This window comes from Phalangium opilio, unplaced genomic scaffold (genome assembly GCF_054372755.1).
Source record: "Phalangium opilio isolate 3A_F unplaced genomic scaffold, DU_Popi_V2 ptg000113l_1, whole genome shotgun sequence".
Classification (NCBI taxonomy): Eukaryota; Metazoa; Arthropoda; class Arachnida; order Opiliones; family Phalangiidae; genus Phalangium; species Phalangium opilio.
The window spans coordinates 6,589,583-6,607,572 of record NW_028324209.1 but is presented as its reverse complement, the minus strand read 5'-3'; the positions used below and the strand labels follow the sequence as shown (position 1 = coordinate 6,607,572).

Genomic DNA, 17,990 nt, shown 5'->3' with positions numbered 1-17,990 from the left:
CTTCATTCTATTAGGGTAGCAAACACGAGAAAACACAATAACACGAACCTTTCGTAACTTTCTCCCCATTACCTACATACTCCATCATTTTGGTAAATCCCAAAATATATATTGGTCAGACTAAACGCGAGCGTCGACTGGAGAGGCGAGCGTGTACATATTCAACGAGATAAAGCACTGCATAATTCACAAACTCATCAAGCTAATGGCGCCCGTTTATTTGTCTCTCAGGAACCATAGTGACGCCACCAAAGATAGGCCTTGGAAGGCCAGATATCGCGGGGAAAACCGCCATAGAATACCACGGCTTTGCCGTAATCCTGATGGATGATGAAACGAGCTATATGTACCACTGGATTCGATCACGAGATCTTCTCCAAGCGCGAGTAATGAAGTCGGGAAAAAAAATGCTCCGGTCAGCTTCATTAGGGCTTTAAATAATAGTTCTCGCTTTCTGGATCGGACGCGTGCGCCGGCCGGGTTTAGCCTAATGATTACCCTATTCCCCGAAGACACTTGGTATAGCGCCAAACATATATGCATAGCCCTGTTGCTCGCCATTTGCCTTGGAAGATTGTTGAACGATTTCTCTACTTCATCAGTCATTCACGCGATGGGGTGGTCGCTAAATTGCTTAAACAAAATTGGACTTTGAAACTTTACGATTTCATTTTTACGTTCCAGACATAAGGGGTTATTAAAATTTTTCCCCTTGATGATGATGATGTACAAATTATACAGACAATATAGTTTCTGAGCTTAGCTATTTACAAGTGTGAATCAGACCGTAGTTCGTTACCATGCTCGATAAGTAATTGTTATAATTTGAATTAATATTTTTATATTTAACTTAAATTTTTAACATTTTTTTACTTGTAACGAGCAAAATCTCACTTTAAAATATCAAATAAAGTTTCATTAACCTTTTAGATTTTAAAATATGCGATAAAAGTAAAAAATATTTTTCAAAGGGTTGTGAGATATAAATCTTGCCCATCCGGAGCCTTGAGTTTTTGCAGTAATTGGCAGTCTAATTGGTGCCGAGAAAAATAAGCCTGGGAGACAGAAATCCCGGATGCCCGGGAACCCAGACATCGAACACAAACGTTTTGTGCAAGAAATCAAAAATTATGCCAGATTCCCTTTGAACGTTGCACGGTAAAGATTCAAAAGTATAACTTGCTTTTCTTTTTCTCGCGTAAACCACAAGGCCCAACCAGAGTTAGAGATTTAGAGCCAGAGTTCAGAGTAAAGTGACTACTTTAAATTTACTAGGGCATCGTGATGGGATACATGCTCTGAGTTTATCTATTTGCTCTTTTGGCTTCTCTAAAGTAGAGTATCTGTAGTCAGAGTATCGTCAATAGTTCAAAACTGGCGACCAAGTCCAGTTTTTATTTTTGGGAAAAGGAATGGAATGCATCATGATCGTGATGCCGCCATCGTCGATTAGAATTATTTTAAGCAATCGGTTTACGTCCCCATGGATTTAGTCCATAGAACCAGGTTCGGAACTGAAATTGAGAAGCACCTGTAGCCAATAAGGGAAACATTATACACTCATCATTTCTTTTCCTAAAAATAGGTCTTTTTTTACTCTACTCGGTCTATAGATACTCTACAAAAATCAATTGGATTTGCAAGATAAAATCTTTTTTCCTGGATATAAACGAATGCCAGTAGACATTTCATATTATTAGACATCCAAAGTCTACTTTTTAAAAGGAAACATCGTAAAAAAATCATATTTTTTAACAAAGTCAGAATTTAGTAGGCCACGATTTTCGTATTTCACTTGGCTTTTTCGATTAAATATAGTAGAGTTCGCGGGTGCCTAACAATGTTTAAATCTATTGTCTCCCGCGTCTAGGTTCCCACGCCACGTTCCCGCGTGTAACCCAAAACATTGGTTCCGAGTTTCCAAACAGTCCCTGCCAGACCGTAAGAGAGTGAGAAATAGAAGCGTGACCATTGGCGTTTCCTGTCCATTCGTTGCAGCTACATCTAGTGCCGACATTTGTGTCAACAACGGGAAAAGTGAAACCATTTAGCCTTAACGTTTTTATAACACCTTGGCTAGCGTCCTTCGTTTTTGCGTGGAACCTTTCCTGAATTGAACCCACAGTAAGTTACATTTAAAATATGCATATTTTCCTTCAAATTATGGTTATGGAGGTTTTATTTAATAATAATCCTTATCGATACAACCTATTTTACTTAACAATGTACAAACCCTTGTTAAACAATAATACAGAAACTATAATTAAATTTTGAAACCCCCAAAAATACTGAAATCAAATAGGGCGGCGAATAGCGTAAAATTATAACGAAAATCAGTAAAGATCAAATCATATTTGACCTATGGGTGAACGTTAAATTTATCATTCTTAAAACGTGAATATTATTCTAGGAAAAATTCCTACTCGTAGACTTTGTCTAAGGCGGTATTGATCGTTTAGTTTAAAGGGATGGTTGTACGATAATTTACGGAATTGGTTAGTCTTTACCCGATGAAAAGGGACAAGGCCCTCCATTGATTAGTATGGTAAATCCTTAACGACAAAATCAAACATGAAATTAAAAGTTTGCGTCTTCCCTTTTTAAAAGGTTTTTGAAAATTTTTAAACATCGAGTTGACAGTAGAGAGAACATCGCCTTAATGTATTTATTCATCCTCCCTATTGGATAAGACAAATCGTTTTAAAAAATAAAATTAGTTACGTTATAGCAGGTCATATTATATGATTTGTTCTTGTATTTTTTTTCTTGCTTTCTTTCAAAACCGATTAGGATATTAGCATATCGCACGCTTTTTTTTTCGCGAGGCAAGATACTTTTTCCTGTTAGAGTTAAACACGACCCAAGGTTCCTAAGAATTGTAACGATTAGTTTCGGTTGCGATATCAATATTTCTGAGAGTTAATGGTGTCTAGGTTTTTCAACTTAAAATTGATAAATGTTTCATAAGTTTATATGTTCCATAAGTTTGACACTGTTTACGTAAGCCAGGCTTAATGAGGCGCTCTAGATTAGTATAGACTACATAAGGAGACGGACTGAAAAACAATTCGTAGTTAAAATGTAAATTAGCATTATGACCTTCTTGTATACCCCTTTGAAATCCTGAAATACCATTTTTGGGCGGCGAAGTTACTTCAATGATCGTTCAGTTGATGGGTATAGGCATTTTCAATAATTTTTCTCTTGTACTTCATTGAGAGAAAAATATCAGTAGGCGTTTGGCTTTGATGTCAAAGGGTAGCGATAGGGTGTATTACTTTCTTTAAGTGTTTATCAACAGCCACGAGTAAACGAGCGCGTCAACATCTACGAATTTCTTTTACATTTAAAAAACCCACGAAACACTTTGTAGGGAACACTCACGCCAAGTACGTGAAATGTTTACCAAACAATTGAGTTTATATTATGACCTTTGGCGTAACAATATTATAATTCCGAAATATGCTCATAATATCTGTTCGTGACATGTTACTGACCTACAGATAGAATTAAATTCGTGTCTGCCCAATAATTGAAATTGTACGGACCTCTGTATTAGTTTAAACCTAAAAAAAAATCACTGAAAAATATAAATTTATGAGTTTGAATTGGCACTTTGATACAAAATATGAGCCTGTTTGTTACTACGGTGTCTATTCATTCAGTGAGAGGTGGATTTAATAACGCGTAGTGACGGTAAAGTGTGGAAGAGATCAACCCATCATTTATTTTGCCTGGAAATCGTGGTACAACCTACGGAAGATCTAAGGAATCTAACGCGTCAGACCTATGAAACATGGGATTTTCAGACAAAATGTTGAAGCGATCCATTCCACATTGTAGTGTTACACGCGGGTATTGGGTATATTAAAGCGCAATAGGTTTGGAGGACTTGGCTCCGTGTGTGGGCCTGTCGATCGCCGATTCATTTATAACGCTCATTCACGTCCGGCCAAGAGCTAGTTGATGGCCCGAGCCGCAACCTTATAGCTTTCTATCGTTCGCCTCTTCACCCCTTGCCAACGGAAACGTTAGAGGAAAGGTCGAAGCGAGTTCATTATAGTTTCTCATTTTTCCGATATACCAACAAACTTCCACTCAATTTATTACCTCGAAGATGAAACCGGAATAGTCATTAGAGTTGTTTCAGCGTCATCGCGTTTCGGCGCTTTTCTCCGATAGTTTATTATCTCTGTCAACTTTGTTACGAACTTATGCTTACAAATCAAACGTGGCGTGCATCATGTATGGTCCTGCATATAATATCGCCTAAACTAGCTAATTAAACTGTTATCAATAGATAATATTTTTTTATTGATTAGTCTGGTTCGTCGATCTCATTATCATTTAACAAGCCTATATGATAGGTTGTGTGGGTCATTCTGGCTATATCGCCAAGAGGAACACTAAACCAAACGTTGCTTTAAAGTGTTGTTTCGAAGGCTCTCCATGTGCGGTGTTGCTGCGATTTTGTATTCAAACTGGTATGGAATTTTATCAAAATCTCCATGAGATTTAATATTATGAAGCGATATTTTTTTTGAGGTCTACGTTAACACACACGTAGATATTATCTTGTTAAGTGAAAGTAAAATTGTCCTTGCTATATATATGAGACGTTTTTGTTATATTTGCATTTAATTTTCATTTTACCATAGGCTTTATATAGGCTAGTCATACAAATTGTAATTCAGGTGAGTAAATATTTAAGTATAACGAAAGTAGTTACTTTGCAGTATATTCGTGTATATAACATGAATATTACTTTAAAATTTTACAGTTGACTACTTGCCCATGGCGGAATATTTCTCTGATAAATTACAATCAGCTGCTTACGCGAAGTACATCACTTCTTTACCTGAGATCGCTATCTCTGAGGCCATCGAATTTTTAAAAGATAAAGTAACCATTATTTTTATTTTTTTTCATTTAACCATTGTCATATCTAAATGAATTTTGTTCACTTTAACTTTATTCCAACAGTGCATTTCGCCTTTAACGAACGGTATAATTTCGAATATTGTTTAATTTGTATTACCGTGGATCATGCATGTCTACGTTTTTCGACAGCTCTAGATGTAGGATGTGGGACTGGTAATAGTACTCGACTTATTGCACCGTATTTTGAAAAGGTTTTAGGAATTGATCTTAGTGCCACTCAATTGGATGAAGCGAGAAATGACCCGCTTAAACCACCTAACGTTAACTTCCTGTAATTAAATAATATATGCTAGTAGACCGGTTCGTTTAGTTAATGATAAAACTTTAACTATAGGAAAAGTCCAGCCGAGGTATTTCCTTTGGAAGACAACAGTGTACAGTTAGTGAGTGTGTGCCAAGCCCTACATTGGTTTGATTTGGATCGGTTCTTGGCTGAAGTCAAAAGGGTCTTGGTACCCAATGGAGTCTTGATTGTCTGGATACAGTCATGTCTTCAGATTCCGGTTATGGTTGTTGATGAGGAGAAATCAAAGAAATTTCTTTCTATTCGTCAGGAAGTAAGAACTGGAGTAATTGAAATTTCAGAGCTTTTAACTTTAATTAATAACCAATTGATTTAATTTCAGTTCTGGGACAAACCAATAAGCCCTTACGACGATACTGTACTATATGAAATGTTATGGAAATTCTACGACAATCTCGATTTAGGCGTGTTCTTTGAAACAGTTATCAAGTGAGTTTGAAAAGAAATATTTTATTGTTAAATGTGCATTACTCAAAATATCATAACAAACAGGAAAAATCACAAATATCGAATAAATAGCACTTTGAGGAACTATATTGGAATGTTTACGATTTGGCCAAACTTCGTAAAGATGCGAAATGAAAACCCGGAATTAGCCGAGAGTATCATCAGTCGATTTATACACGGGTATAGTGATTGAATTTAATTTATAATTAAGTTCAATATCATGGTACAATAATTCTTATAGGACTGAAGATGTTTTTGGATCTTTGGATACTGAGATTATAATGGAAATGCAAGGCGACATATTTTTGTGTCGAAACTTTAGAGATTGAATATTACTCGGGAGTTTAATATCTTAATATAATTATTTTGTATTTTCATTTTATTTAGTTATTAAATCGTCAAATTCCTTTTATATTGGAACGTGAAATGAGTGCCTTTAATCTCCCATTAGCACCACCCTTTCCTTTGACCCCCGTCTCCCACAATCTTTCTTACATACAAAAGAACAGGGCCCCTATTCGCTCTCGATTCCCAGTAAGTATACCTTAACGTAACTCCCTTTAAACCCGCAGGCGGCAGTGTGCATTTTTCCCAGGAAAGATCCATTGAATAAAAATTCCCCTCCTTATTCCCCCACCTCCTCTCTATCAATAACGTATGGTATTTAGTGGTGTATTTGGAATGACTTTATATATAAAATGGAAAGGGAAAAACTCATTTGCATCGAACCAAGGCCCGTGAACTTTGACACCATAAAAAATAAATATGGCGGGCACCGACCACACCCCTTATAAGCTCAATGTCGTGAATAACTGTTATTAAAGATTTTTATTTAAGCTTCGTTGTATAGAAACCTGCATCTTGGAGTAAAATAACCATGGGAGTTACATTAAACAACACCAAAAATTTCAGCGGTTTAGTCAGTAAGCACGTGCAAGGAGAGTCAAAGAGGCAGGGGGAAAGTAACTATAACGGCACAGCCCGATCTCTCTCTCACGCGCACCCCATTGTATGTCCCGATACTGAGGGTTGCCTACGTCGAAAAAGGTCTATTTGGTCTCTTCGATTCTCCTTCTTATACATGTTCACTGGTAAGCGAAGTTCAAATATTCCCCACTGGGATATTTTCAATTCCACTGTATGAAAAGGTCTAAACGATATACCCCGTTTTAATTCATCCATGGTACGTCTTTCGCTCGGGTTAAAATCTCCCTTTTCTATTATTACCTGTCTAAACTGACTTTCTCCTTCGTAACAAAAATTCTACATCCGTGAGGTTCCAGGTTTTCGCCAGTGTTGGGGGAAGGGAGACGCAGGTGTTGCGCTGCTTATCAATTATTTATTCGTTGTTGTTTTGGCTTAAATAACCATAAGCTTTACTTTAATGTCAACATTACCAAATATTTATAAGCAAGATTCATTGTGTTTTCTTAGTTGGAAAACGAGGGGGGGGGGGTAACTTCTACATCAGGAGTATGGTAAAGCTCACGTGCAATTGACTTCGAGGAACTACAATGAGAATTACTAAGAATTTTACTCCGAAATTGCAGGTGCCTTTAATTGAATTGAAATGAAAGTAGCAAGAAGTATGAATTGTACATAGGTATCCATTTTTGACTCTCTCTTAGCTTTTTACAATATTGTACCAAAAAAAAAATAACACCCAGAATTCTTAAAGCTTTATGAATTTCGTATACAACCAATTATAGTTAGTACTTACCTTTTACTAGTCTAGTATAATTATAAATGATGAGAAATGGAATATCAACGAAGTTTTTAAGTTCTGTTTTATTGCCTTCACATTCAGTGAAATACCAGGACATGCACCCTAAATACGGCAGGCATCTGGCCTTCAATTTTTTTCCTTTTCCCCAATGCGAACTTGTCTATTAATTTGATTTATTTTTTCGCCACAGGGCAGTAGGTGATTTTTAATGGCGGCGTCAAAAATAAGGGACAGGGAGCGTAATTTTCATCTCCCGTCCCGCCAGGTATATATACCTTGTGTTTTTAACTTTTTTTTTCTCCTAACCTTAATCCTCGCTTCGGTTGGTAACGGTGAGATGCCTGTCAACTAACATAGCCGGAGAATTTTTAATGACAAGTTAGAGGAGATCAGCTCATCGTTTTGATACTGCATGTCGGAAGGTTTATAGGCAAGCTTCCCTCCTTATTATTAAGCAATCCTAAAACTGACCGAGTCTTAAACGTCTGTTTAAAGACGAAATCTCCCCACCTCGAATGAGTTTGGGAGAGTTTTAGAAAAACGCTTTTAGCTAGAGGGCTATGTAGATGGCAATGTCAAAACGTTTAAAGCTACGAGGATAATTCGGTTTCAAAAAAAAACGCTCATTTGGACGACGTTGAGACCCTGTGCGCCATCTATCCAAATGTTGAACAAACAATTTAAACTTTTTAAGCTGTTTTAAATTAGAACTGTTCTAATCTCCTCGCTTAGTCCATGTTGACTCGACCATTTGATTCTGTTGCAGTTAAAGAAACGTGAACTCCAATTTCATGGAAATTTAATCTTCCTCAGGAAAGCCATACAAGAACTGAGAACGTTTCATTAGCCACCTTAGTTTTCACAGAGCACCCCCCCCCCCTTTCAGTAAGTTGTTACATGCTGGTCAATATGGCGGCAATGCATGAGAAAACCTGGAATATATTTTGAAACCAGCGTTCACGGCACTAAAGTTGAATTCTGTCATTGAAGGTTCTCGGGTCCCCAGCTAGGTGTAGCGCCTAATCAAATGTTCTCTGAATGTTGATCCTACATATTCTATTACGTATTTTTAAACCATATTCTTTTCGTTAAGACTGGTTCCTTTATAGTCCAAGGGAAACGAAAACAATACAACCCTATTAAAAACTCTAATCTTAATCTCTAGAAACTGAAAACTCATCTCCAAATTACTTTTATGTAGCCGAACCATAAGCAACATTCCTTAAGTTAATTAATACGAGCTCAAACTGTGTGCCGACACACCTTGAACCTGCAAAATGTAACACTTTATCAAATTGAGTTCACGGATGTAGGCAGATCATATTTGGTAGAAAAGGTAGGCCCTTTGGAAAGCACCCTGATGTCCGTGGGTTTTTTTCGGCTAAATATTCGCATACCTGGAATATTCCATCGAGGTGAAGTTGACTAATAAGGGGGAGGACATCGTTTAATAAAAGTTTTCTCGCGCGCTCGAGTACATTTAAAAGGATGGCGTCGCGAGAGATTTACCACCTAATTAATCATATCACGATCCGGAGGGGTATGCTATCTCATTTTTTATTTAGTTAATTTTTTTTCTTTCTCGTCTCCTTCTCCCTATGGGTAGAGTTAAGGCCTTGATTAATTATCACGGTTCATCAGGCATCGAGAAAACACCCTGAAAGCTCATCCTGTTAATTGGAAGGGTCGTGATACCTTTTTAGCCCCGTGTTAAGGATATGCCCACGTGAATTCTCGTCTTGATCAAACTTTACTAATGGTGACTTGAACTTTTAACGGGGGTTCAACGTATGTAGGATGATGGTATTTTCATTTTTCGCATTTTTTTCTTCGTTATAATCAAGAATTCATTCATATTACTAAGGATAATAAGCAGGGACTAAGGCTCTAATGCCATCTTCGCACATTTCATCTTGCTCAAATTGTATGGTCACCTTACCATGTGTGTCTTTAATCTAATTTATTTTTAAATAAATTTATCATTTTGACTAATAAAAAATAAATATTAAAATTCCAGAGCTAGAATAGAAATTAGGAGAAAAATTTGCTACAAAATATGTTCCCATATTCTTTGTAGCTTGAGTTAATTCTTGGTTTGTCTTGTTGTTTATTGAAAACTATAGTTTCAAGTTATGATTTTAATTAATCAATTCATGTGATTGCATTGCTCGACCTATGAACCTTTTGGGGTTAATACATCATTTTTTGAATATTGCTCGTTTCCAACAAAGATTTGTACAAAATGGTCTTAGACTCACCCAAAACGTAATCATTCTTACAGATTTACAAACCTCAAAACGAAAGCGCGGTAATTCCTCATAATTCGTGAGTTATTTATTACAAGTCACATTTAGTAACACCTTTTAGTGTTAGAAACAGCCTCTTTTACAACCCTTTTCCGTTTGCTGTAGAACATATAGAATCGTACAAAGCCAAAACCATATAACCCGTAAATGAACTTTAGAAAGGCTCTAGATATTTTAGTATAGAGAAGTGATAATACCATAACGCCTTTCGAGATCCACCCATATTTTGAAAAGGCCACTAAATAACCTCAACTTTAGTAAAAGAGTTAAGTTTTTTGAGAACGTTTCTGTCAAGTCTAAAAGCAATGTTATAGGCCTTGGCCAAAACGAGTGGATAAACCCTAAAACCTATCGGGAGAGATAACGAATAAATAGGCTTAAGGTAAGGATAAAGAAATGTTAAAACCGCCTCCAAACTATGTCTTTTTCATCTTCGCACCTAGAAATTAATAGTCGGTAAAGATATTTTTGTACGGCGTGGGTTCTCGTATTTTTCCAAATGATGTATTTGAGTCATGGAATAATTACCATAAGGATATACGCGATTCTTAAGAGTCTCCATGGCCAACATGATCGCGCTTACAATGCGTTAACGAAAACGCCGCTGTTTCTTTAATCCTAACCCTCTTTCTGTTGTGATGTATCGCTGTAGGATAACGATGATATGAGGAATGGAAAGGTCAAAGGTGAGACTTAATACATTTAAAACGTTTAAAATAAAACGAATATGATTGCTGGGTATGAATTTAGCGAGAGACAATGGGTCATTTGGATAACGCGTTAAGGATCTTCGTGCCTGCCCATAGTTAAGTGAATAGCTCACCTTTTTATTGAAATTTATAGCTTATCACATGCGCGAGAAAACTTACACTTCACGTGTGAGCTGCGGTCAAAGATAGAATGTGGTTTCATTTTCATACACTAATCCCGGTTTCTTCATTTCACCGTCATGGTGACCTTATCCGTATTCCTTGATATTGTTTACGGTGTCAGTATACTATTTCCTTCGTTGTTTTTATACTTCGTATTTATTGACGTATGTATAAACTCAACGGTTTTCAATTCTTTTCTTCAAATTAAATGTAAAGATTGTTTGATAATTATTGTTTTCGATGTATTCGGCTAGACTGTTTGACCTCAGTTAAAGAAACTAGCCAATTACAGGTAAGTTTCGGAAGCTCACAGCGGAATTCGGTTCTAGGTTTATACCTTAAGTGTTTGCGGTGTAAAAAATAAAAACAATAAGATTGGCGTTTAAAATGTTCAGACATGCCTACTATTAAAGTTGCAATCGCATCTTCGAAAGAAAATGTATCGTAGGTCAAACAGTTATCACTGTCAAAATGAGAGTAATAGTAGTGAAAACATAACATCGATAATGATAGTCTTAGGTTGAATTTCATACGGTCCCTGAGGGGTGATACACAATTTTTTTTGGAGGCAAAAGAATTGTGTAGAAGTTGAACAACAAAAGCGTAGTTAGTTAGTTCGAATTAAAATCTTCTTATATTAATTTCACTAAATTTGAATCGATCTCTTCAATGAAGCTCTTTTTATGTAACTACAACCAAATATGGTTACAAAATCCTTTAGAAAAATAAACTTATCTAGGTTCGAAACAATTTTTATAATTTTCTTAATGCCTACGCAAGAAAAACGAAATAAGAGCCGAATTAGCGTAAAATTCGCCTTTTGTGCTAGAAATCTCAAAAAGAAAAATAACCTTTTCAACCACTTCCTTTCATTCATAAAAGACTTGTACGAGTCAGAGTATAGAAACCAAATATTTTCCTAATTTCAAATATAACCAAATGCTTAAAGGGGGAGGAAGGTAACTATTACTTGAAAGAAAAAAAAGTTCGCCTTTTATTTAATAGGTTAGCAAGTAATAACGTCAAATTTTTACGAAGTGTAATCAAGAACTATGCCTACAGTTTTTAATAATGAATTGTATGGCAATTAGTGCTGTGATCTTAGCAAAATATACTCACCCTTTTGCCCTGTATATCATAATGGAAACAAACTCAACCCTTAATAGTACTTGAATGATTACTTGTATCCCGTTATCGGTATACAGGTAATCTGAGTACTTAGCCCCTTGATCATCTTTATGAGAATATGGTGGATAAACATCTGCGCATGTGTCACTTGTACAATGATGTACTAGGCATAAAAACCATAAACATCAACGCGATGGTAAATTTAACTTAGAATTATTATACGTAGTTTTGTTTTCATTTTTAAAAATTAAATATGATCACTAGCTCAGCCTTAAGGGTTTAACGCTTCTCTTAAATGTATTTTTCTTTTAAAAAGTTTTAAGAACATTTGAGAAGAAGAAGTTTGGTTGGGAGGGAAAGGAATGGACTTCTTTACAGGTTTTTCGAAAGACGCTCGCGAATGGCTCGTGGGTTGAAGCACGGGGTCAAGAACGCCGGCAACGTTTCCGGCGAAACGAAACTTTATTTTGCGGGGGTGGCCGGAAGAAGAACGTGAACTACGCCAAGAAAGAAAATACCTTAAAGGTATAGTAGCACCTCAATTAAGTGCAAGAAAAAAAATTAAAACCTTTAGAAACCTCGTGTCATTCGGTGCAGAAGTTTTGCATGGACCAAAATTACAAGTCACATCTTCGGAATCAGCGTTATTCAAACCTTAACGGTAAAATATTTTCGATTTAATCATATTCTGTGTCACTGTTCCTTTAAGCTTACCTTAAAATAAACTGAATGATAACACCCCTAAAAACCGATCCATATAATATGGAACATTCATGTGCGTGGAATGAACGGGTTTATCATTAAGTGCAGTAAGGTCAATGGTTGTTCCTTGGTTAAAGAACTATCGCGTATCCTTTCAAAACTAAATGAGAAACGATCATTTGAGTCCGCCTTAATTTAATTTCGTAGTTTTGCAAAGCGATTTTACGCACGCCTGAACAACATTCTTATAAAATCTGCGAAACAAAATGTTTGAAAGAAGGTAATGGACCACTCCATAAATGACTTACAGAGAAAGCAACAAACAGGAGGGGAGGCATATCTTAGGTTATTTCGCTAGCACCAACAGGCAACGCCAGACAGAGCCAGAGTTTACTACAAGTGAGGGGTAAGCCAACTCGCAACGCCTCTAGCGGTGCTGCGTTGCAAGCTGGAAATATGCAAGAAATGTCAATATGAACTATACAGGTTGAACTTTAAACGCAACTGCATGTAGTTCAGATGTCTCTTGTTATTAGAACTTGTCAAACTTAAAATAAGATATACGATAAGAAATCACGAGGGTATCCCATGATACAAAACCAAAGGTTGTACTGCCCCGAGTAAAATATTTATAAACAACCAATATATTTTGGTAAACATAGCTTCATGTTCGCGACTTGAATTTAAAAATCATCCCCCAACAAACCTTAGAATTGTTAATTGCGATGGCGTTCCGTAAGACGGAGCTAATTATTTTTTGGTTATTCGATACACTTCCTTGATCCTCGAATATAAATTTTCACGAAGAAGAGCGCCCGTGAAATTAAAAAAAATAATAATTTTCGGTTATTTTGCGTACAGCCAAGTCCACAATTCTGACAAATTTAGTCTTGTAGCGCGACGATCCAAATTTATATATTATGCCGGTATAATATCTGAAGTGATTATTTAGAAATAATTACAGCGTAGGGAGTCATCTGCAATTCTCCCCAAACAGTAATAAACCGCGAACATTTTCACAACTATGTCAAAGGATATTTAAACGTTTCATCGGGACAATTAGCGAGCTGTGTAACTGAAAATATTGTTTTGAAAACCGTGCACATAAGGGCATAAAATTGCAACCCCGTGTCTGGGAATTAACCTTGCCTTAGTAGTATATAGTTCATTTCAAATAGGAATATATGGTTATGGTGAACTATACAATGAAAAACACTGTAAGAGGGGCCCTCGCTTAGTCTCGATGATTTTTTAACTAGTCTTTGTATTTTTGTTGTCCCACGTAAAGCACCTCGAGGGATATGGTCAGAATACCGAAAGGACCTTCGCGCATAGCCTAACCAACATAAAATGATTGCTTATGGCTCTTGCATTTCTCGCCAATGTGTCTATAGTCGTAATAGTTTCAATACAGGTGTCGCGCAACGTTTAAATTTTGATCTACGAGTAGGTAACGCTTTGGCGAGGGTGCTCCTAATTCGTCTTTCGCGAATATTGATGGGCCTCGAGCTCCGAAAATCTTCGTTAGAAACAAAAATAGCTTATACGGCTGCGAGGGATACTTAAGTTAAGTGTAATTACATATTCAGTTGAACTTATAATTGGAATTTATTTCTCTTATGTGTTTTAAGATGTATTTGTTGCTTTAGGGGGTTAGGGCTAGCCGAAATTACAAGCAGGATTCGCGTGATGATAGCATTTACTTATTATTTGCCATGCTTTGGCGTTTCGAATGAGATAGGTGTCAATGAACATTTTCGTTATACTTGGCAATTAAACTTTTAAAACTATAATTATTAAGTGCAAGAAATTCTACTAAAGGAATAGCATCTAGGCCTTTATTTAAGTACCAAAATACAGTGAAACTAAAATGTATAATTCCATTCACACGAATTTACTCAGGGAACTTTGTCTTATACGTTTCGTTACATCAAGGGTTGAACTCTTCTTTCAGACGTAGACCTTCAATTTTTCACTGACTATATGGAGAATCACTAGTGGAACCGTACTAACAACAGTGTCATTTACATGGTTTTCTTAAGCCTATGACCAACGCGGTGATGTCCTAAATATGGACCTTGGCTTTTAACACGCAGAAAGATCAATGCATAATGCATCGATACATTTCATCAAGAACCATGTTATTCAGGACAATAAAAATAATGGGGACTAGAAAATAGATCAAGAAATCATTCTTATTTCCGTGATTCAAGAAACTTCCTCGAATAGAAAGTAATTTGCATCTCAATGTTCAATTTCAACAAGAATTTTTATATAAAAAAAAGTCTGATAAATATCAACGTTTTCATCGGTCAAATTTGACAGGTTTAACTGGGATTTGAACTCGGTCAGCTGCTGGTAGGGCCTTTATCTTCACTCCCCCGAAAATACTTTTTATATCTATAGGCTTAATCTAGGGTTTTGTTAAAATCCTATTGATATTTTCCAGTAACTCGCCAGGTATAAATATCGTGAAATCTTTGCAGGGAATTTAGGATTTGAGATGAAAATGTGACATATTAAGGATGGTTCTAAGTGGTTTACGCGAGTTTCGCCCCAAGTGATGTTTGTTAGACATTGCTATTACAAAGATACTATTACATTAAACTATGGATGATGTAGCTAAGGCCTATTTATGCCCAAGTGATCAGGCGTTCACTTGTGAAATGGTAAATATTTTAAAATCGAATCTGACCATGCACGTGTCTAAACACAAATATGATTTTCAAAACGTTGCCTGGTCAGATGAACTTTAAACGAAAGTGGCTTCTTATAAGAAGTGCCAACTTGTTCTAAATACTTGAGAGAGTAAAGCACGTGCATGGAAGTAGTTGTTATAGTAAGTTAGAAAACCTGTTAGGCAACCGGAGATTCAGGAGCGCATCTGTAACATACAACTGTGGCTGACCCGGGGCATACACGTTTATCGTGGTGGTAGTAGAAAAGTTAAGCGGCCGTAATATTTGACCCCTTGGAGTTAATAAAACGCCTCTTCGGTACCGGGAAGCCCCCAATATAGTGGCACTCTCAATCACTGGCATAAACGCGCGATCTGCTTTAAGCCGACGATAATTCGCCGTCGCGGTTTATTTTCTTGGAAGGCGAAATCGGAATCGGTATGGGGTCAGAAATAAGAAAATCTCTTTTTCTAGCTCCAAGAGCTGTAACGCTGGCCAAAAACGCGGCTAGCGGCTTTAACCCCCGCAGTTTCTCATCAGTCCAGGTGTAAATGGAGGTGCCAAAGTGCCCGTCAAATTCGCGCCTCCGAAAGGAACAGTCACAATTGACGTATCGCCGTTTCATGTAAAAATAGCTTTCTCCCGCGTTACCGAATGGTTAAAAAGGTTCCAGATTTGTGGCTCTTCTAGTTTCATCCGCTATTGTGATTGCGTAGGTTTCATAAAATACGTCCTTGTAGTTGCGATTGAAATCTGTAATTTTTCATTGCTTCGAGTACCTAGTTATTGTAGACCATTGCTAGTTAAATACTGACTGAACCTTATTTCTAATGGTAAGGGAAAAATATATTGTCCTTGGATTTGAATCGAAACCTTAAAGTAACGTATCCAACTTGTTCCTATTCGATCTTAGTGCTCGAGGAGAGTGACTGATCCTCCCCCGACTTTGAGTGATAACCGGGGGATTCTTTCAAGGATTTAAAGCCACAAACTGTGATTACATTTTCGAATTATCGCTCATCTCCAACTCGTTGATTAACTTTAGCCGCCGAGTGTTTTTCTTATTATCCAAATGGTCTGCGAGTCCAGTCCATCTCTTGACTAGCATCAGTTATGGCTTAAATCAATAGCCTGCTTTTCCTCTTGCTGATTTATTTATTACCATCTCAACTACGAAATATTGGCCCATCTTTGTACCCAATTCTTGTAGTTTATCCATGGTTTTAATTATTATATCTTGCCTTTGCACGCAAATGAATGAAATGGTGTAAATTGTAGCATTTTACTCGGGTTTCTATTTTTCGAACCTTTTCAGTTTTTCTTATTTACAAATCTCTAAAATTATCGCTGATTAAAATTGCCCATTCCTGAAAAAACTCTTACCTAGCACAAAAATACTAAAAGCATCTTGATTTATGGCGAAATAAAATATCTAATCAAGATTAACTCCGAGAAGAGCATGTAAAAATAAATACGGAATCTTAATAATAAACAAACATTTTTGCTCGCGTCGAGGAACGTACGTGGTCTAACAAATCTTGTCATTCGATGGCTTGAAATAAACCTGTTTTAATTTTGCGAGACTTTATCACCTTAATTCAATCAAATCCTTTATATCCGCGCCAAAACTGGTTTATAAACGAATGTATGGCTTAATCCAGCTCACGTCATCAAAAACTCTTAACCATTTAGTCTCGGGACACTAATTGCAATCACCAACGCGATCAAATTAAGAAACGGCATCATTGTTCAATTCAATCCATGCTTAAAGGAGTATTATAGGGTTATGAAATTATTCATTGTGTCCAATTCCAATTTAAGAAGTTAATTTAAAAATAACAGATATTCGTTAGCAGCGTTTTTACAGTGGCTGTCAAAATATGTTATACAACCAATTCATAATCTATAAAGAATGCTTATGTATGGATTTTTCCGCTTAGCGGCGTCTTTCATTTAATCCCAAGTCATTTTATAACTTAATTAAATTTCCATTTCAGTCAGGTTGTATTATTTTTAAATGCGTAGGTTTCGATAAAAGAAATGGTCGATTTCTCATTGACAAGTTGTTAAGCCCCTAAAATGGTTGGTTCAAGGTTAACCACATAACAGTGATTCAAACGATTCAACCGTGGGAAAACAAAGTGTGGTGATAAGTGTAACCGGTACCGCAGGCAACGAAAAACCAATAACAATACTCGGGCTTTAGATCATATTGAAAATTAATCATGCATCTCCGTATATATCGTTCTACGACAACAATTCATAAAGATTGTTTTAAAGTCAGACCAAGAAAGGGTACACGCACGATTTGATTGAATATATTTTATTACCACGCCTTTCTACGAGTAAATTGCATTAGTTTTCCAACCCTTTTGCCATAATTCATTCTTAACTATCGAACTGAATGATTTTCGACACGTTGTTCGTTAGATTATTGCTGAACTTTCCTGGTATAGCTAAACTCGTCGATGGGTAATATTGGTTTTTGCCGAAACGGCTTTGCATTTATCTTAAACACGATATGTAAACTCCCACTGAGATTCTACTTTAAGAGATAAAATTCCAGAGTTCTTTATTTATCGGTTTTACTTAGTTTATTCAATCGAGCGAGACCAAGTGGTTCTGCCCAAAAAGCGCAAGGCTTTCATTTAAACAACCTTACAGAGATCCGTGCACTTGCATGACATTTACAGATAGAGTCGAGAGTTTGGACTCTAAGAGAAAAAATTTGGAAATTTTACCATTGTAAAATTACGGTAATTTTCGGTGGTATCTGGTAAATTACCGTTAAATTACTGACACTAAATTACCGCTCACATCTCCCACTTAGCTTAGACTATCAGTTAAATGTTTGCTATTCAATTTAGTGAAGTTACATCAGACTTC

The 17,990-nt window shown here is 36.5% G+C and overlaps 1 protein-coding gene across 5 annotated transcripts; it reads left to right on the top strand.

Moving 5' to 3' along the window:
• On the top strand, window positions 1–6,108 carry LOC149623620 (putative methyltransferase DDB_G0268948). 5 transcript variants are annotated; one of them, XM_089852654.1, is made up of 11 exons: window positions 1–1,248; window positions 1,871–2,124; window positions 4,368–4,484; window positions 4,659–4,694; window positions 4,781–4,902; window positions 4,984–5,005; window positions 5,071–5,212; window positions 5,276–5,498; window positions 5,568–5,674; window positions 5,738–5,872; window positions 5,934–6,108. In XM_089852654.1, exons 5-11 carry the CDS (start codon window positions 4,795–4,797, stop codon window positions 6,019–6,021), a joined length of 825 nt encoding a protein of 274 aa, XP_089708780.1. In that variant the 5' UTR covers window positions 1–1,248; window positions 1,871–2,124; window positions 4,368–4,484; window positions 4,659–4,694; window positions 4,781–4,794; the 3' UTR covers window positions 6,022–6,108. The 5 variants fall into 5 exon arrangements, with proteins under 5 accessions (XP_089708780.1, XP_089708781.1, XP_089708778.1 ...); XM_089852655.1 differs by lacking the exon at window positions 4,368–4,484; XM_089852652.1 differs by lacking the exons at window positions 4,368–4,484; window positions 4,659–4,694.
• The last annotated feature ends 11,882 nt before the right edge of the window (window positions 6,109–17,990 follow it).